At 48.9% G+C, this 20,398-nt stretch overlaps 1 protein-coding gene across 1 annotated transcript in view; it reads left to right on the top strand.

Moving 5' to 3' along the window:
* Nucleotides 1-227: 227 nt before the first annotated feature.
* The window catches only part of PDCL2 (phosducin like 2), a 36,384-nt gene continuing 16,213 nt past the window's right edge, over nt 228-20,398 (top strand). Inside the window, exons 1-4 of the mRNA XM_006263608.4 lie at nt 228-357; nt 875-995; nt 2,266-2,356; nt 4,300-4,443. Coding sequence (XP_006263670.1) covers nt 352-357; nt 875-995; nt 2,266-2,356; nt 4,300-4,443 — 362 coding nt within the window. The 5' untranslated portion in view covers nt 228-351. The remainder of the gene's footprint in view (nt 358-874; nt 996-2,265; nt 2,357-4,299; nt 4,444-20,398) is intronic.

Genomic DNA, 20,398 nt, shown 5'->3' with positions numbered 1-20,398 from the left:
AGGAAACTAAAAGAATTCAAGGAAGCTGAAGATGGGTTTGAGGAAGGGGATATAAAAGCTGTTGAACAGTTTCGGTGTAGGACGTTACTGGAGCAGCCCCGTGACGGAGGGGCGCAGCCCTTGCCAGCGCCCTGCCCTAGGTGTTGGGGCGGAGATGGCTGCGCCCCCGTGTGCTGCCGCCAGGGGAGCCCTCTTGGGGGCAAACCATTCCTTGACGCAGGGGGGTCCTATGGAGAGAACGACGCTGCCACCGCCTTTATTAACAAATGGATCCGCCCGGCGACCGGGCCAGCGGCCGTTAGGATCCCGTGCAGGGGCGGCCCAACGGTTGCTGCGAGCAGGAGCGGCGCCATGCAGGCGAGCGGGGCCGGGGCCGGGGCGCCGCTGGGCCTGGGGCTGGGGTGCGGGGAGGGCGGAGAGGAGTCCGGGTGGGCAAGTGCCGAGGTCCAGCTGGAGATTCCCGGGTGCATGCCCGTGACTACGGGCGCGTGCGAGCGGCCAGCCCTCCGCATACGCGTGTAGGCACGCAGACGTGCGCGGCTGAATGACGTGCACGGGGCAGGTCCGTCATACCTGCCCCACGTGTGCCCGGGATCTTGGGTTCGTGCCCTGGCTGCAGCCTCTGCTCGTGCTGCATCTGCTTCCCGGCCTGCCCTCACACGGGGGCCCCAGGGCAGGTTCATCTGGTGGCGCTCGCCCGTGCCCAGGCGCTGTGTGGGTCTCAGCGTCCAGTTAAGAGCCACTCTGTTACATCGTGCCATGTTGTGTCCTGGATGGTATTGTATACCAGAGTGGAAAAATAAAGAAACCATTCTTGTTTGGAAACAATATAGAAATGTCTGTTTTTTTGCTTTGTTTCATGATTTCCAAACAGGATCCCAACGAAGATACAGAATGGAATGATATATTAAGAGATTTTGGGATTCTGCCTCTAAAAGTTGAGCCGAAAGATGAAACCGAAGAAATGGTTTTGCGCTTACAGAAAGAAGCAGAAGGCAAGTACTGTTTGACCCTTAACACCATTCATAAAGTAATAAAGATCTGACACATCTCGTGTCAGAAATTCATTTTTAAAAAGGAGTATTTTGGTTATTTTATTTGGTCTTGTGTTATTTTTCAGTGAGCTATTTTTAAAGTAGCGAATTAAAAAAGAATATTGCATTGAAGAAAGTGAGAGAATAATAGCACCATAAATTTTGCAGTAGAGTCAGTAACATGCACCATGGTATATAACAGGGGTTTTCAACCTTTTTTGGTTGGTGTACCCCCTGCAGCCGGTCAAGAAGTAGGAAGTCCAATCAGTGAGCGGCGGGTGGTCTCCTGTGCACAGCAGCAAAACTGGAAGTGCCCTCTGCTTCTCCGCGCCACTGCCACGTACCCCCTGGGAGCTTCCCAAGTACCTCCAGAGGTGTGCCTACCCCTGGTTGACAACCCCTGGTATATAACATGAAAAATCAACCATTTAGCTTTGCATGGTCTGTTTGAGGCTTTGGTGCCTAATGAAGTAAATTTACCATGTAGCCATTGCCTGCGACAAATGGAGCACATGAAAATGACCAAAGTAGTACTTTTTATATTTACTGATTGCATCTATATGTATACTTTACTGCAGAGTTGACTAGTTCTACATTAAGGTATCACCATCTACACAAGCATCCTTATGAGGTGCAGTAAATTAATTAATTCCGTTATAGGATAGTACTGTCCAGGACAAGTATTATCCTACGGCAGAGTTACCTAGTACGCCGTAACGCGTGTGTAGACAGTGACCAGGGCTGTCTGGGGCAGGAGGGTGCTACAGTGTGGGGGCTGCCTGGTGGCTAGCCCCACACTGAAGCACCTTTGTGCCCAGCCAGCTCCCCTGCAGCATGTTGTGCCAGGGTGGAGGAGCTCCAGACTGGCAGGCTGACACCCTGGGTCCCCTGTCAGCCAGGGCTGCTTCACCCCAGCTTAGCAAGCTGCGGTCTTGGGCACACATGTAAATATTGTGCCCCAGACCAATAAACTCCAGCGTGACCTGTGCTGGAGTTTATTCCTACGTTCTAATTACACATGTAGGTGCACCCACTCATACTTAACTTGCCATCTTTTTCTTGCACCAGGTTACACTGATGTCGAACAACAAATTCTTAGATGAGATGTAATATTTTTCACATTGAGATGGCTCTCAGTGTCTTCATATAAAGATTTTGCACAGAAAAAATACTGAAATACTGTTTCTGCAGTGAACAAAAGCACTAATTTTTTTTATTTTTTTTTTTTAAGTGAAACCATATGAAAGCATGACTCTAAATGAATTAAAGGAAGCTGAAGATGAGTTTGATGAAGAGGATATGAAAGCTGTTGAAAAGTATAGGTATACTAAGACATTACTTGCCATATTAATATAAATTGTTTTGTAAGTGTACATCCATCTGATTCCCACTGTAGGTGAGCATGCATCTTGGGCTTGTGAACTTGGAATTTTTTAATATCTGTGTAGGGTCTACCTATATGTCCTGTACCTTCTCAGGTTCCTGCTTGAAGACATTAAAGGGTGGAGCAGCCATAATCCTCCCTAAATTCCATTTCATTGCCTGTAGCAGTGACATAGAACTTGAACAGTGTCCAATTCACTATGACACTATGACCCAAACTCTTTCCATGTATTTAGTTATTCTGGGGGTTGGATGATTCCCTCCCCCTCTGACCGTTAACAAATGGGGACATAATATGTGTATATTCTGATTTGGACATAAAAATATGCATTTATCACTCCTCTTCTTCCTGGACCTGGAATCTGAAAGACATCAGATTCAAACTAGGCCTCTTGGGCTAATGAATAAAAGGAACATCAGGTGCAAGAAAGGAATGACTGCCCTATGTAAAGTTGTACATTTAAGATGGAACAATCACATACAGCACCACAGATGGGAATGACTAGCCAGACTGCATTACTGCAAAAGGGGATGTGGGAGTTATAAACTGCAAAATAATCCAGTAGCATTCAGGGGGTTTGTTAACAAGAGTGTCATCTGCAAATCAAGTGGAGTGATTCTTCTACTTTGTTCAGTACTTGTGAAACCTCACCTGGAGTACTGTGTCCAGTTTTTGGCACAATTCAAGGAAGATTTGTCCAAATCTGAGTCCAGAGGAGAGCAACAAAATGATTTCAGATTTGAAAACATGATTTATAACAGGACTTCACAACTTCTTTGTGGCTAGGGCCTGCAGGCACACGACATGCAATTCCCCCTACCTGCCCTGCTCTTTTGCACTACCCTGGTGCCTCAGGTCCCTTGAGTCCTCCTTCAGGTATGTGGGCCATGCTGTGCTTCCCCCAGAGATGGGGGCAGGCAGCGAAAGGTGGAAGAGGGAGGGGAAGGCTGGAAACTCCAGCAGGAGAGTAATGGAAAGGGCACAACCCAGGCCAGAGACATGGGCCACCAGTTGGATAATCTTTCTTTGTAAGAAAGGTTAGAAGAATTGGGATTATTTATTCTAGGGAAGAAAAGACAGAGGAGGGAAATCAGTGGCAACATGTAGGGGGTGCATGGGGGTGCACGTGCATCCACTGAGAGTGCCGGTGCACCCCCTGACTGGCTGCGCTCACCACTTAAGCGATGGACAGGTAGGCAGGCAGGAGCGCTGGTGCTCCCCCTGCAAGTGCTGGCAGATCGCTGCAGCCATTCCCAGAAGTGGCCACAGCCATTCCTGGTCAGTGGGACTGGTCATTGGGGGGGGGGGGGCACATGACCCCCCTGACTAAGGCAGCATCAGTCGCCCATGGGGGAAAAGCATTGGAATAGATTACCTGGAGAGATGCTGTCTTCATTCTTACATGTTTTAAAGTACAGGTTAGGCAAACACTTGTCTGAAATAATTTAGGAATGATCCAACAGGGTGTTGAACTAGAAGACATCTGGAGGTCCCTTTTAGTCCTGTTTTTTTCTTATTGTAGCACAGGGAGTTCTGCATCTAAATTTTGACACATTATGGTATATAAACATGTACATACAGAATACTGTGCATTGAATGTTTAATTTTTTATATTTTTTTTTAAGAAAACCAGCTTAAAATAAAGGTTTGGGTTATTTCAGTACTTTTTCATAGAACTTAATTTCACCATATATTTTCATAGATGAAGACTGCCACCTACTGATTTTTCATTCAAATTTTCAGTAGTTGTTACTAAATAGTAAAACATCAACATCTGGCTTTCTTTATTAAAAAAGAAGTTTGTTTTTAAAATCAGAAACACAATTTGGGCTTTTTATTTAATTTGAAAGTTGTATTAAAAAGAGTTTATTTTTGAATTAGGCAACAGCGCTTACAAGAATGGAAATCTCTTCAGAAAAGACAAAAATATGGGGAGCTGAGAGAAATTTCTGGAGACCAGTACATTAAAGAAGTTACAAATGCTCCAAAGAATGTGTGGGTTATAATTCATCTATATAGATCAAGGTAATGACTAGGATTATATTTTTAAAAAACTTTTATTCATTTAAGACTCTAAGACACTTCAATTTAGAGTACTGAAAGTAGCATGAAGAAGAAGAAAAAATGACACATGCAGAAAAGACTGGTGGAAAGGTGCTGGTTTCCTATATCCCAATTTAGGAATAATCTTGGAAAATATTTCCCTATTAGTACAGTAAACAGGTTGTATTCACTTTCTGCTTATGTGGAACTAATGCAAACGATCTCTCTGGCCACTTGCCTTTTTCATATATAAATTGAATCCATGCTAGACTTGATAGAATTTCACATGTTCATATTGAGAAGTAGGTCTCCCCTTTCCATGCTATAGAGCAGTAGCTCCTTTGCAATGCTCCTTGAGAGCTCATTTTTCAGGATTTTGCCTCCCTCTTGTCTCACTGCAAAAGGAGAAGGATCTTTTATGAATATTAAGAAGGGTCTGGGATTTCCCTAATTTAAGTATTCCAGAACTGGGGTGGGTAATTTATTTCAGCTAGAGGGCCACTTAATGAGTTTTGGGGACCTGTCAAGGGCCACATTCATCTTTCTTCTCTCTCTCTTTCTCTCTCTTCTCCCTTTCTCTTTTGTCTGTCTCTCCTCTGCTCTCCCTCTGTCTGTCTCTGTCTCCTCTTTTGTCTTTCTCTCTGTCTTTGTCTCTCTCTGTATCCCCTCTCTTATCTCTCTCTCTCTCTCCCCCTCCTCTTTCCCCTTATTCCAGAACCTGCTGGATCTGTAGTTTGCTGCAGCAGGCGAGCACCAACATCACCACTGCTGGTAGGTTCAGGAGCCCAAACACAGAACCTGCTAGTGGCGTCTATAGGTGACATCACTGCCATCCTGGCATGGTAGAAGCTCTTGCCCAGAGCCCCAAACTGGAACCTGCCAGCAGCATCAGCTGTGGACTCAGGCAGGAGCTGCTGCTGCACCAGATGGGCTGTGGTGTCAGCTGTGGGCAGAGCCAGCAGGTTCCGGAGCCCCGACACAGCTGATGCTGCTGCCTGCCTGGCACAGCAGAAGCTCCTGCCTGGGTGCTCAGGTTCTAGGTTGGAGCTCTGGGCAGGAGCTTCCAGTGTACCGGAAGGGTGGTGACATCAGCTGTGTATGGTGCTGGCAGGTTCCACATCGGGCTTCTGAACCTACCCGCAGTGTCTACAGCTGCTGCTGCTGCATGCCGGCTGTGGCAAAAGCCTTGCCTGGGTCCACAGCTCATGCTGGGTAGAACAGTCTTGCCTGCAGCTGGAGGCACCAGCCACCCGTGGGACAGATACAATTAGTTGGTGGCCATCCACCCATTGGCCAAATCCAGCTTGCAGGCTGTATTTTGTCCACCCCTGTTCTAGAAGATTTCCAGTGATAGAAGCAGTTGCAGGATGGTTCAGTGGTAAGATCAAAGAACTCTCATGTTTAACTCCATATGTTAGCAACTCTTTCCCCTTATTTAAACAGTGCTGAGGAAGAATTTGAAATTTAACCCTCTTTTTTGAGACAGGACATTTTTAAGGACATTGGAACAGTTTCTCCAGTTCTCTCAGTTGCCAGGAAGCAACTTGTCTTTCCAGGAGCAGATAGAACCAGATATCTGTTAACCAGATAGAAATACAACTTTCAGGTGTAAGACTTTTCATACTACCATAAAAATACCTGGAAGGATTTTTGAGAAATGTTTAGGTTCCTTGGGGTCTGTGCTCTTGTCTTACATGCTTCCTTTTAGGTGACAGAAGTATTTCTTACACAAATTAGTAACACTACTTTCCCACCCTTCATGTCAGAACCTACAAAAAGGAGGTCCCTTTGTAAGGGGCTGTATCTCTAAGGTGGCACTCTCTGGTGGCCACCCCAAGCCTGTTCCGCACTCTTGTCACCAGCAGGGTACTGCCCTGTCTTTTCCTGCCATCTCTTGATGTTTGTTAATTAATATAAATTTGGGAGGCATCCCTTAGAGTCCCAGAATGACACTTTGGGTGCTCTGTTCCACCCTGCTCATCAGAGGCCAGACAGAGGGGTCCCAATCTTTCACTGGTTCTGATTCCTAGTAGGGTGTCTGGTCTGTGGACCCTCTGCCAGCCTACCTGAGTCTGTGGGGCCTTATGCCCCCCCCTCTTCCAGTCAGTGTCTGCATTGCCCACGCTCTCCAGCCACCCCAGACAGGCACTCCCAGGACTTCAGGAGCCTGATTCTGCATGCCTAGGAATATCCCTGCAGGGGAATTCCCAGGGTAGGCAGGATTAGGCCCCTGGACCCCTGGGAGCACCTGCCTGATGTTCCTCTGCTTGCACAAGTGTGCATCAGGAAATCTCTGGCAGGGGATTTCTTGGGCATCCATATTCTGCCATGTCCTGACTTGGGATGTATTCCTATGTTCTTCTGTTGTAGAGGTATGTCCTGGGAATACCCTGGCAGGGGATCCCCCATGTATGCATAGTGCACTGCTGTGCCCCAACTCAGGTTCCCCCATTTGCAGGTCTCACAGGATCGGAATTCTGAAGCCCTGGAAGCGGCAGAAGCTAGATCTTGCAGAGCAACAGGTAACATCTGAGTCATCCAGTAAGACATATCGGTTCTGCTGCAACGTATTCCAGAAGAGCTGAGCATGCTCCAAGGATAACATCTGTTTAGATCTTTAGTCTGAAAGTCAGCATGTAGAAATCCTAAATAATGTGGGTTCACAGGTTGAAGTCCATCAGAGCAGTCTTCTGTCCCATCAAAGCCACCGTGCATCTACTTCAGAACAGGTTAAAGAGGATATCTGGTTTACTATTTGAGATAAGTCAAAACCAGGTGTCATAAAGAGGGGATGTCTCATTCTTCTCAGGAATTTGGCTATGTGCATTTGACTAACAGCACATACCAAAGTCATCTTCAGAGCATCTAAGCCTGGGCAATATTAGTTTATGTTCCCACAGACATCAGCTGGATACATTTCTGTACAGGCAGTCCTTGGACTTAAGATGCAGTTTTCAGGAACCAGCTGTGTTGTAAGTCGAAATGTTGTAACTTGGAACCAATCTTTTCATAAGAAACAATGTTATAAATGGGGGATTGGTTCCTGAACCAAGGCCAGATACCTTATTTTCACCAAAAATACCCCAGAATTTTGTACTCGATCAATTATAGATGAGTAATATAGCTACATTAATGTATTCCTATTGTAAATAGCAATCATATTGATTTGAAAGGTCTTATTCGAGGTGACTTTGCTGGACTTTGAAGCGTTCTTGGCTGGAGTCTTCTCGGGAGTCTTGGCTGCAGGTTTTTCTGGAGTGTTGTCTGCTTTCTTAAAGAAAGTGTCCTAGGAAGTTTGGACAGATGTTCTCCAGGGAGATGAGAGATGCAGCGAATGTGTTTGCTGGCATGGCATCTCATCGGATCAAGCTTTGTGCGAAAACTTTCCTGAAATAGAGCCGGGGGACTGAAGAAGGCTGAAACTTGAGAAAACATAGGAAATTTAGTTTACTGACTCTCTCACACTGAAAAACTAAAGCTAGAAGCTTGAAAGAGGCTATGAGTAGAAGATCAAAAGAATTTTCCTGATGCTTTTAGGCAGAAATGGGTTCATAGGCAGGAGAAGAGAAGAAATCCTTGCCTACTGATTTCTCTAACCTAGAGAACTCTAGCCAGAAAGAGCAGCAGAGGACTAGAGAGAACCATTGGGGTGTTTGTTTGCTAATCATCCAAAGAGTTTCTGCACATCTAGATAACTCCTCCCTGAAATAGTGGGAAAAGCCCAAAAATGTGTTCAAAGTGTTTTTTGCATATCCCCTCATGTTCAAAATTATAGTAACAGAGGATTTGCTATTTGGAAGGGTATACTTACAGAATACCTGCAAGCACAAGACTTCTGTCTGCTGCAGGAAACATGGATGTGTGAAACTCAGAGCAATAGTCAAATCTTGGAAGACGTTTCTACTTCATCCTCAAGGCCTTTTAGTTCAAATAATGACTGACAAAATAACCATAGTGTTATATATTAAACAAACGTGTTATATATTAAACAAGTGGGAGTGAGGGGTGGGGAAGTGAAGTCTTCATTGTTATGTTAAGATGTAGTTGGGATGTGGAACTGGTGCATTCAACAATGAAACCTGCAACATACCTATAGCCTGGGGAGCACCCTTCTCAACAACACAGTGGCTGAAAGGGATCTTGGAGTTACTGTTGACTCCAGGATGGACATGAGCCGGCAATGCGAGGAAGTGGTCAGTAAGGCTAAATGCACCTTGTCGTGCATCTATAGATGCATCACAAGCAGGTCCAGGGAGGTGATCCTTCCCCTCTATGCAGTGCTGGTCAGGCCGCAGTTGGAGTACTGCATCCAGTTCTGGGCACCCCACTTCAAGAGGGATGTGGCTAACCTTGAGAGGGTCCAGAGGAGGGCCACTCGCATGGTCGGGGGCAGCAGGCCAGGCCCTACAAAGATAAACTAAAGGGCCTGAATCTATTCAGCCTTCACAAGAGAAGACTGAGAAGTGATCTGGTGGCCATCTATAAACTCACCAGGGGGGACCAGTGGAAAATAGGTGAAGCTCTGTTCCCCTGGGCACCACCTGGGATAACAAGGAATAACAGCCACAAATTGATTGAGAGCAGGTTCAAGCTTGATATCAAGAGGCATTACTTTACAGTTAGGGCTGCCAGGCTCTGGAATGGACTCCCAAGGGAGGTGGTGCTCTCCCCTACCTTGGGGGTCTTCAAGAGGAGGTTGGATAGATATGTGGCTGGGGTATTATGATCCCAGCACTCATTCTTGCCCAGGGCAGGGGACTGGACTTGATGATCAGTTCAGGTCCCTTCCGACCCTAGAAACTATGAAATGAATTCCTGTCATGTTTTACAGAAGAGCATGTATCTTGAATGGGAGAACAAATATATGAGGTTTTCCTTTGTGAGATGTTTGGCTGGGGTTTGTGTGGACAACTTTTGTGACAGATAGAAACAGGAAGTGGCATGTCTTTTGTTTGAGATGGGGTATCAGTCCAGGTTCCCCCTTGCACACCTTTCCAATTTTTGTGGACAAGTGCTGTACCACAGATTTCAAGAGTCTAGTACAAGACCCAGATTTGAGTTGAGCCTATGAACATTTTAATTAACATACTTTATTTTTAAAATATAAGTGGAGCTTCTGGTTTGCTTTTTAAATATTGTTATTAGAGAAAATTAGGACCGTATCCATATTAGTTCCCTAACTTAGGGCAAGGAAGTAGCTGCTATGAGAGAATGTATGATGAGCATATGTACAGTTTAGATTTTCAGCTAGTTTGAGATGACATTATACTGATTTTAGATCTTAAGTCCATTACCTAAAGCAGAATGTTGGTTTTGGTCTTCCTGGCATGAACTCCACACATCCTGTTTTCTGTATTTTGGGAAGAACATCTGCATGTGGTTAACCTAGCATATTTTGCAATATGGTGGTCATTTGTGATGGTATCTTTACAATGTCCTAACTCCTAAAGGTGGCCCAGTTCTTTTACTGTGGAGAGCATTGATTATGCAGACTGGATGCACTTTGCTTGTTTTGTTTGGCCCCAGATCTACCTATATGGTCCCTGATACAGAACAAGTGTGTGGGGGGCGGGGAACCCTGTAAAAAGAAAAAGTATGTTGATTTTTTTGGAAGTGCTCTTTCAGCCTTCATTTACAAGATGTGAGACTATACATCTCACCCTTTCCTGGAGAGGCCATTCAGAAGAAGAGGTAAAAAATTCAGGCTTGGTCAGACTGGTACAGCCAATATCTTCTGCTAACTACGAGATTCTGTGTATGTTACCAATCCTCTCTCACTTGAATCTAGGTGAAGACAATTGCATGAGTTTAAAATGCATTAGAGATTTCAGGAAATGGAGTAGAAGTTTGAGCTCTTCATTTTTGTTTTTACTGTGGGGTGGGATATGTCTGTGTTCTGCTTGAAAGGAAATGGTGATACTAATTCTTTAAGAATTAACACTACCCCTCCTTCCCAGCTTCTTGGAAGAAATAAGATAAATTCTCCTGGGTTAAAAAGACTTATCTAAAAGCTGCAACTATAATGCTATAAATAGAAACTCTGTGTTAAGTCTGTAGGAAGATTTTTTTGTAGTGTGAAGGATGGGGGAATAAGAATCCTATTAATCAACCTGCAATAACAGTGAGACTTGTGAAAAAGTACTAGATTGTCAAGTGTAAGGAAGCCACTTTGACACTGTACTTCCTTAAGTAAAACCAAGGCAAGAATTATTGTCTTGCTTTAGGTAATCATGCCTGACAAGGACCTAAAACCAGAAGAGACACTCATGCCCTTCATCCACTACTCTCTCTCCTGTACTGACAAGAGCACTCTAGCCAGTGTTTTAAGTAAACTGGTTTTCATTGCATTGTCTGCTTACTATGTAAAATTCAAAGTATTTTCTTTTTAGTGTTGACTTTATAACTTGATGAAATTACTTGTATTAATATAGTGGCCTAATAATTTGTATCTTATGCTCTACTGATTCATCTGTGCATTATGCAGTGTAACTGAAATGATATTAGATTAGGTCAGTATATTTAATTTTTATTCTGCTTGGTCATCTCTCTACTGAAATCCATAAAAAGTTTGCAGGACTGGTTTATTCTGCCAAATTTCTGTGTGATCATGTTACATGAAAAGAAATTTAAGGTAAATTTGCAAGACACTTAGTTCCACTTCAGAATTGGTATCTAAGTCCCTCTTGTAAAATCAAGCAGGCTCTGGTGGGCTTGAAATAATTGCACCAACGTAGCTGAGATAATTTTGATTCCCTGACATTCATGCCTTATATCTTATTCTGGACATGCTGACACAACAAAAAAAACTTTCTCCAGGGCACAGAATTCTTCCATATCATGGTCTGGCCTAGAATGGATGTCAGCAGGGATCTGGGTTTTCTCTTTGCCATGAAAAAAAAATGGATTTTCTCATTTAAAGGGGAAAAACGTGAATTTTCTCTTTTAAAGGGGAAAAACATAGTGTGGAGTTTCTCTTTTAAAGGGGGAAAACGTGGCATGGATTTTCTCCTTTAAAGGGCAAAAATACAAGAAATGGTGGGTTTCCCCTTGCAGGCTGGCAGAGCCTGCAAGGGGCTCAAGGGGCTGCTTCAGGGTGGGGAGAGCAGAAGGAGGGCAATTAGGCAGGGGACGTCACATGCATGTGTGTACACAAACATGCACATGGCAGCCAGACAGGGTAGAGCAGCTCTTGCAAATCCCCACAGGTAAGTCTATGGGAGAGGCAGATTGAAGCCCCCTTGGTGAGGGATAGAGTGGGTCAGGGCTGAGACTAGGGGTGCTGCCCAGCCGGGGCGGTGCATGGGGCCCAGGGTTGGGGCACAGGATGGAGCCACAGACAGCTTGTCTGGGGGGCAGTGAGGGGGCTGGCTGTCTGCTACTGCGTGCACTCCTGGGAAGGGGACCATGGTCGGGGCATAGCCCCTGCTAGACTTGTGCATGGGTGGGTGGGTGTGGGCTGTCTGCTGCAGGCTTGGGGCTTCCTGCGCTGCTGCCCTCTCACTAGGGCCTCCTCAGCCCAGTGGTTGGGACCTGGCACAGGAGAACAGAGCAGGGCTGGGAGACTTGGTGCTGCCGCTGCCACAAGAAGCCCAGCACCAGCTGTGCTGCCATGTCAAGCCATCCCCTGCCCATCTGGCAGCAGTGAGGATGCTGGTGTGGAGTTGTGCCCCTCACTGTTGCCAGGTTGGCAGAAGGTGCCTCACTATGACAATGTGACTGGCACAGGTCTTCCAGCCAGTGGCAGTGGGAGACAGGTTCCTGGCCCTTCTCTGCTTCCTTGTACCAGGTCCTGCCTGCTGCGCTGTGGAGGCCCTAGGGGGAGGGCAGCAAGGCAGGGAGCCCACAACCCACAGCAGGGCGACCCCAGGTAAGCAACGAGAAGGTAAGAAATAAGGGGCCCCTTGGGATTCGGAGCGGGGGACCAGCAAAGGCACCAGTCGCAGGGCTCAAGTGCCTATATACTAATGCTAGGAGCATGGGGAACAAGCAGGATGAACTAGCGCTCCTGCTTGCACAAAACACCTATGACTTAGTAGGGCTAATGGAAACCTGGTGGGATTCATCCCACGACTGGGCAGTACATATTGAGGGTTACAGATTGTACAGAAAGGACAGGGTGGGGAAAAAGGCGGGAGGGGTTGCGCTCTATGTCAATGAGCAATATACATCAACCCTCATCAAGAAGGAATCAAAGGACAAGGAAGTAGAAGGGTTGTGGGTTAGGCTACATGGGGGGCAAGGAGAAAGGGATTTGGTGGTAGGGTTCTGCTACAGCCCCCCACATCAAGGGGAAGAAAGAGATTTGGGGCTCCTGAGGCAGCTCTCAGAGACCATAAAAGCTAAGGAGGCGGTAGTCATGGGGGACCTAAACTACCCAGACATCTGCTGGGAGACGCAGACGGCAAAGTCCCACTGTTCACGCAGGTTTCTAACCTGTGTACAGGACCTCCACCTGACACAGGAGGTACATGGTCCCACTAGGGGGAATGCTATACTGGATCTGGTATTGGCAACGGGGGATGACATGGTAGGGGACCTACAGATCGGTAGCCATCTGGGGGGCAGTGATCACCTGATAATAGAATTCTTTATAAAACGTCGAGTGAGTAAGGTAACTAGTAGGGTGAAAGTGCTAGACTTTAGGAAAGCTGATTTCAATGAACTCAGACGATTAGTCAAGGACGCACTGCAGAGTAGGAGTTTTGAAGTGATGGGAGCCCAAGAAGGGTGGCTGTACCTTAAGGAAACGATCCTTCGGGCACAAAGCAAGATGATCCCGATGCGAGGGAAAAGAGGGAAAGGGGCCAGGAAGCTTCCTTGGCTGACCAGAGAAACCCAGGGTAGCCTAAGGGCCAAAAGGGGAGCACATAAAAAGTGGAAACAGGGAGAGATCACCAAAGATGAATATACCTTCTCTGCTCGCGCTTGTAGGGAGGCAGTTAGACAGGCCAAAGCTACCATGGAGCTGAGGATGGCATCCCAAGTAAAGGACAACAGGAAATTGTGTTTTAGATATATAGGGAGTAAAAGGAAGGCCCAGGGAGGAATAGGACCCCTGCTAAATGGGCAGAAACAATTGGTGACGGACAGGGGGGACAAGGCTGAACTCCTCAACAAGTTCTTTGCCTCAGTGTTCCTAAGCGAGGGACACGACAAATCTCACACTGGGGTTGTAGAGAGGCAGCAGCAAGGCGCCAGACTTCCATGCATAGACCCAGAGATGGTGCAGAGTCACTTGGAAGAACTGTATTCCTTTAAGTCGGCGGGCCCGGATGAGCTCCATCCGAGGGTGCTGAAGGCACTGGCCGACATCATAGCAGAGCCACTGGCGGGAATATTTGAACGCTCGTGGCGCACAGGCAAAGTCCCAGAGGACTGGAAAAGGGCCAATGTGGTCCCCATTTTCAAGGATGGGAGGAAGGAGGACCCAGGCAACTATAGGCCAGTCAGTCTCACCTCCATCCTTGGCAAAATCTTTGAAAAAATTATCAAGGCTCACATTTGCGAGAGCCCAGCAGGACAAATTATGCTGAGGGGAAACCAGCACGGGTTCGTAGCAAGCAGATCGTGCCTGACTAATTTGGTCTCTTTTTATGACCAGGTTACAAAACGCCTGGATACAGGAGGAGGGGTGGATGTCGTGTACTTAGACTTCAGGAAGGCCCTTGATATGGTATCCCACCCCATACTGGTGAACAATTTAAGAGGCTGTGACTTGGATGACTACACAGTCCGGTGGGTGGCGAATTGGCTAGAGGGTCGCACCCAGAGAGTCGTGGTGGATGGATCGGTTTCAACCTGGAAGGGTGTGGGCAGTGGGGTCCCACAGGGCTCGGTCCTTGGACCGATACTCTTTAATGTCTTCATCAGTGACTTGGACGAGGGAGTGAAATGTACTCTGTCCAAGTTTGCAGATGACAGACACGCCAGAGGGCAGGGAACAGCTGCAAGCAGACCTGGACAGGTTGGACAAGTGGGCAGAAAACAACAGAATGCAGTTCAACAAGGAGAAATGCAAAGTGCTGCACCTAGGGAGGAAAAATGTCCGGCACACCTGCAGCCTAGGAAATGACCTGCTGGGTGGCATGGAAGTGGAAAGGGACCTTGGAGTCCTAGTGGACTCCAAGATGAACATGAGTCGGCAATGTGACGAAGCCATCAGAAAAGCCAATGGCACTTTATCGTGCATCAGCAGATGCATGACGAATAGATCCAAAGAGGTGATACTTCCCCTCTATCGGGAGCTGGTCAGACCGCAGTTGGAGTACTGCGTGCAATTCTGGACGCCGCAATTCAAGAGGGATGTGGATAACCTGGAGAGGGTCCAGAGAAGGGCCACTCGTATGGTTAAGGGCCTGCAGACCAAGCCCTACGAGGAGAGACTAGAGAAACTGGATCTTTTCAGCCTCCGCAAGAGAAGGTTGAGAGGCGACCTTGTGGCTGCCTATAAGTTCATCACGGGGGCACAGAAGGGAATTGGTGAGGATTTATTCACCAAGGCGCCCCCGGGGGTTATGAGAAATAATGGCCGCAAGCTAGCGGAGAGCAGATTTAGATTGGACATTAGGAAGAACTTCTTCATAGTTCGAGTGGCCAAGGTCTGGAACGGGCTCCCAAGGGAGGTGGTGCTCTCCCCTACCCTGGGGGTCTTCAAGAGGAGGTTGGATAGGCATCTACTGGGGTCATCTAGACCCAGCACTCTTTCCTGCCTATGCAGGGGGTCGGACTCGATGATCTATTGAGGTCCCTTCCGACCCTAATATCTATGAATCTATGAATCTGTCCCTCCCCTCATGGGCTCTGCTCTGGTCACAGCAGATGCTGCCTTCCATAGGCAGCAGCTGGGAATCAGGTGCTGCTGGAGAGGGTCTAGGGGCTGTGGGCCCTGGCCCCGGTCCTGTAATCCTAGCAGCTGGTGGTCCCCTCCGGCAGGCCTGGGGGGAGCAGGGGGCTGCAGGTCACAAGTGAGGGGCAGCAGCAGGGCTTTGGGGGTGGGAGGATGTAGGTTTGGAGTGAGGGGCACTGGCAGGGACGGTGGCTGCAGGTCGGGAGCAAGGGGCACCAGTAGGGCTGGGGGGATGAAGGGCTGTGAGTTGGGAGTGAGGGGCACTGGCAAGACCCAGGGGGCTATGGGTTGGGCGTGAGTGGCACTGGCAGGGCCCAGGGGGCTGTGGGTTGGGAGTGAGGGGCAATCAAATGGGCAAGGGCAAGGCACCAGCATATCATGAGTGCTCAGTGCCACAAAGCAGTGGGGGGGACAGCTGTAGCTGGACCTGTGTCCTGGTGAACGAAAGGGAAGGGGGAGCTCTGATTTTCCATGATTAAAAAAACAAAATCAATCACCAAAATATATAGGTAGTTAGAGTTTATTTTATTATCATGATTGAGGCAGTATTAGGCTTCCAAATTGCTTTAAGATTGTAAATATATCAATAAAACTTTGTGTTTCACTGATACCTATGTGTACTAGCCAATTGCCCATCAAGATTGATAGGGGTGGGGAGCGGGCAGGGATGGAGCCTCGGCTCCCCATCCCCCGGCCGTCTGGGCCCACTCCCCCCTACCCTACTGTGGCTTGGGGTCTGGGCCCACTCCCCCCATCCCTACCACAGCAGCAGGGGGAGGGGAGGGGAGGGGAGGAGCGGGCCCAGGCCCAACGCAGGGGAGGACCGGGCCTGAGGCGTAGGGAGAAGCTGGGCCGCCCTGGCGGGGCATGGGAAGCAGCAGGCCCAGGCTGACCCAACGGTGGCAGGGGAATGGGAGGAGCAGGCTCAGGGCTGATGCAGTGAAGAGGGGGTAAGGGAGGAGTGGGTCTGGGGTCTACATGGGGAAGGAGGCCTGCTCCTCCCCTCCCCCAGCCGCTGCTGCATTGGGCTGCGTCAGGCTGAGCCTGCTGATCCCCCACTCCCATGTTGGCCCTCCTCCCCCTGTGGTGGCAGAAGTGGGGGAAGGGGAGAAGTGGGCCTGGGCCCGATGCGGGGGAGAAGCTGGGCTGCTGCAGCAGGAGGAGCAGCGGGCCCAGGCTGACCCGGCAGTGGCTGGGGGCACGGGAGGAGAGGGCTTGGAACAGATGCAGGTAAGGGTGGGGGTGGGGGAGAAATGGGATTGGGCCGAGGCAGGGAAGAGGCCTGTTCCTCCCCTCCTCCAGCTGCTGCTGCATTGGACCAGGCCCGCTGCTTCCTCCCTACCGCCACGGCAGGCTGGCTTTTTCCCCCCTTGAGCTCGGTCCCACTCCTCCCTCATCTCCCACTCTCCCCTGTGTTGGCCCCAAGCCCACTCTGCCCTTCCCCTGCATTGCTGCTGGATCGGCCCAGACCTGCTGCTCCCTCCGCTGCAGCTTCTCCCCACCCTTGAGCTTGGTCCTCCCCCACATCGGGCCTGGGCCTGTTCCTCCCCTCCCCCCACCACTGCTGCAGCACGCCCGCTATTCCCCAGCGCCGTTGCGTCATGATGCGTTGGACACTGCAAGCGGTGATGACAGAAGGGGGCAGGGGCAGGCCAAGGCCAGGACGGGTGGCCCAGCCCTTCCCGCCCCCCCCCGTGCCATCCCGACCCCTCACCCCACTGCGCCACCACTGCCGTCACCTGCAAGGAGTAAGTATTTACTCTGCTTTGCTCTCCCAGCGGGGAGCGCAAGGTCCTCCCCCCTCCCCCCCCCGCCCCACTCTGTCCTTGCCACCTGCAGGGAGAAGCGGAGAGCGGGGCCAGCACTGCTGGCCTCACCCCTCCCATTCCATCTGCTCTCTTGCCCCTGGCTCCAGGGAGCAGGGCAGGTGGGGGGGGCAAGGCCAGCTGCACTGGCCTTGCCCCCCCACCCTCTGTCCCCTGTGTCCCCACCATCATGGCGGAGCTCTGTCGCTGGCAGCTCCTGTTCAAATGCTTGTTCTCACTCTGACTGGCTGTTTGTCAGCCAGTCAGCGCGCAAATAAATCATTATGGACAGACAGACAGACGTAGGCTTTTGTATTAGAATAGTGACATTTCATTTCAGTTGCAGAAAAATGCAGATTTGGGGTTTTTTTATCAGAGAATTTGCCATTTTTAAACAGAGAAAACCAGGATCCCTGGAATTCACGCATAGTAAAGTCCTATTCCACATCTGTACAAAACACGTAGTGAGAGGGAAGATTCTACTAGATCGGGGGGCAATCTTTTGCTACCATGGGCTGTTGCTTGTGAATCAGCCCCCATCGTGGACCACACTCCTGCAGCCACTGGCAATTACCAGATGCTGCAAAAGGAATAGATAGAAAAGGAGATGTGTTAAGACCCTGGGGAGGCCTCCCCTGCTGTAGCAGAGAAAACAAACTAAATTCCTGAAAACAAGCAAACCTTGGGGTGCCTCCTTTGCTGCTGTGGCTGGAGTGTACTGCTGATTCCTTGAGTATCTGTGGGCCAGATCCAGTCTATTCAGTCTAGTCTGAGACTGGATCTGGCTCATGAACCATAGGTTGCTGACCACTGTACTAGATGAATGTACTTAGCAAACTGGTCAGTGTTTTCATGTTAATGTCATTAGAAATGTCAATAATTCCACAAGGTGTGGCAGGGCACTGTTTGTGCCTGCCACTTTAAGACCTGGGGCCAAGCAGCCAGCAGATGCTTAATTGCAGCAGCTGTTTTAGAGCTCTGGCTGCCCATATAAACAGGGCATTTTGCTGCTGGCTGGAGGCGCAGCAGCATCACCTGGCTGTGAGGCTTCATGGAGGTAAGGGAGGAGCTGTAGGGGATGGTCAGGAGGCTCCTGGTCCTGGGCATGATCTAAAACTGCATCCTGCCGGGAGTGGGTGGCCTGGTGGAGCTCTCAGTGGTGCGGGAGCCCCCAGGAAATGCCAGGCCAGTTACCACCCTGGTGAAAAGCGGGTTGGGGCACCTTAACCCCAGCTCCCACAACCGGGTGGGTCACCTAATAATAGGGCCAGAAGGCGGACCTAAGAGTGAGAGTGGGGCTAGAGGCTCGGAGGCCTGACTGGTCAATGCTCTGGCCAAGACCAGACCAGTCAAAAGGGCCAGGGGCCCACCGCAAGGGACGCCCAGAGCTGAGGGCCTGGGGTTCCAACTGGCCTTGGAGGCTAGGCCAGGGCCTGTGTGGCCAAAGTCCTGGGGGAATCATGCCTGAGAGGGGAAACGATTCAGGGAGCTAGGCAGCCCTGAATGAGGGTGGGGTAGGCCACCTGAATGGAGGGATCCAAGAGGGGTCCTGATTGGAGGATTCTGGGGCCCAGTGTGGGGGCCGGCGACAATAAGAACAGTGGAAGCCATCTGCGAGGCATGGGCTGTGGTGTAGGGGAGGTGCAGAGCCACAGACAGCGCCCTCTAGCATTGGGGCAAGAAACGGGCAGCTTCCTGCTTAATTAACAACTATTAATTAACAAGGTGTGGAGGGTAAGAAGGTGGCCGGTTAGCCGAGAAACAGTTGGGCGGGCCACAGGGAAATCGGCCCAGAGAAGGCCCCCTGTTACACAAGGCAACTGGCTTCCTGTTATTTGCGAATTCTACTTGAAGGGAAGCATCTGAATCAATTAATCAATTAGCTCAGTAACCATGAGCTGTCATTTACATGCCTCACCCCTCCTGTTGATGAACATATATTTTCTTACGTGGAAAATATTGCGGCAGTGGCAGGGGGCTTGGGAGGGCCATGAAAATGGGTTGCTTAGTCTGCTGGCTTTGGTGGGTGGGTTTGCTCAAGTGAGATAAGGCTCATAAGGGACATGTCGACTGATGGCCTCCCCACTGTGGATGCTAAGTGGGTGCAATATCAATTAGAAACGCTATCATTTATAAGTCAGTAGGACCGGATGGACATCATCTGAGAGTGCTGAAGGAGCTGGCTGAGGTCATCGCAGAACCCCTGGCAAAGCTCTTAAAGAATTTGTGGTGCTCTGGGGAAATCTCTGACTACTGGAAAAGGGCCAACATTGTGCTCATCTTCAAGAAGGGGGAGAGGGAAGACCTGGGCAACTATAGGCCAACAAACCTCACCTCCATCCCAGGGCAAATCCTGGAAATGCTCATTAAAGAATCTACGTGCAATACGCTCACAGAATGTAAGATTCTGAATGACAGCCAGCATGCCTTTGTCATGGGGAAGTCTTGTCTTACTGTTAGGCCCCAGCTCAAGTCTGGGATCGTGCCCGGTATGCAAAGGCCAATAAAGATACCAGGGGTGAAAGTACAAAGAAGGTTTATTGCTAGCAATAAAAGGTGTGAGCAGAATAATTTCACGTAACAAGCACACCAGATTACTATTTCTAAACATCTTTTATACAGGAGTTTTTGAGCCTTCATAAGCATCCTTGTTTGCTGATTGGTTATAAAGGAGTGACGCAAGGAGTTCTTTACTGAGCGTGTCTCTATACCTGTGTTTTAGCCATGTATCTCATTTACATACATGTATGTTTCATTAACATACTTTTTCCCCACCTAGGGGTGTGATTTTTAGTATTTTAATGAGCCCTTTAACCCAGTACTTTGCTTCTTGCTTTTGTTTTCAAGCCCCCTTTATCTAGGACTGTCTCCTACTTATCATCGCAGATGAGCATTCGTCACATAACATTCTCTTCTGCTTCGTCTCTGAGTAGTGGTTTCTAGGTCACTCCTTACATTACCAGTCTCATCTCCTTCTACAATCAGGTCTCTCGCCACCTGGACACAGGTGACGTGGTAGATGTTATATACCTAGACTTCCAAAAGGCTTTTGATCTAGTATCCTACGATATCCTTGTGGGAAAACTGGAAAATTGAGCTCAGCTGCTTGACAGTTCAATGGGTAGGAAACTGGCTACATAGTAGGACCCAGAGAGTTCTCGTGAACAGATCCGTGTTGTCCTGGCGCAGTGGCCAGTGGTGTTCCTCAGGGGTCCGTGCTTGGACTAGTGCTTTTCAACATCTTTATCAATGATTTGGATGGGGGAGTGAAAACCTCGCTGGCCAA

Source organism: Alligator mississippiensis, chromosome 2 (assembly GCF_030867095.1).
Source record: "Alligator mississippiensis isolate rAllMis1 chromosome 2, rAllMis1, whole genome shotgun sequence".
Classification (NCBI taxonomy): Eukaryota; Metazoa; Chordata; order Crocodylia; family Alligatoridae; genus Alligator; species Alligator mississippiensis.
This window is presented reverse-complemented; position numbering and strand designations above follow the sequence as displayed.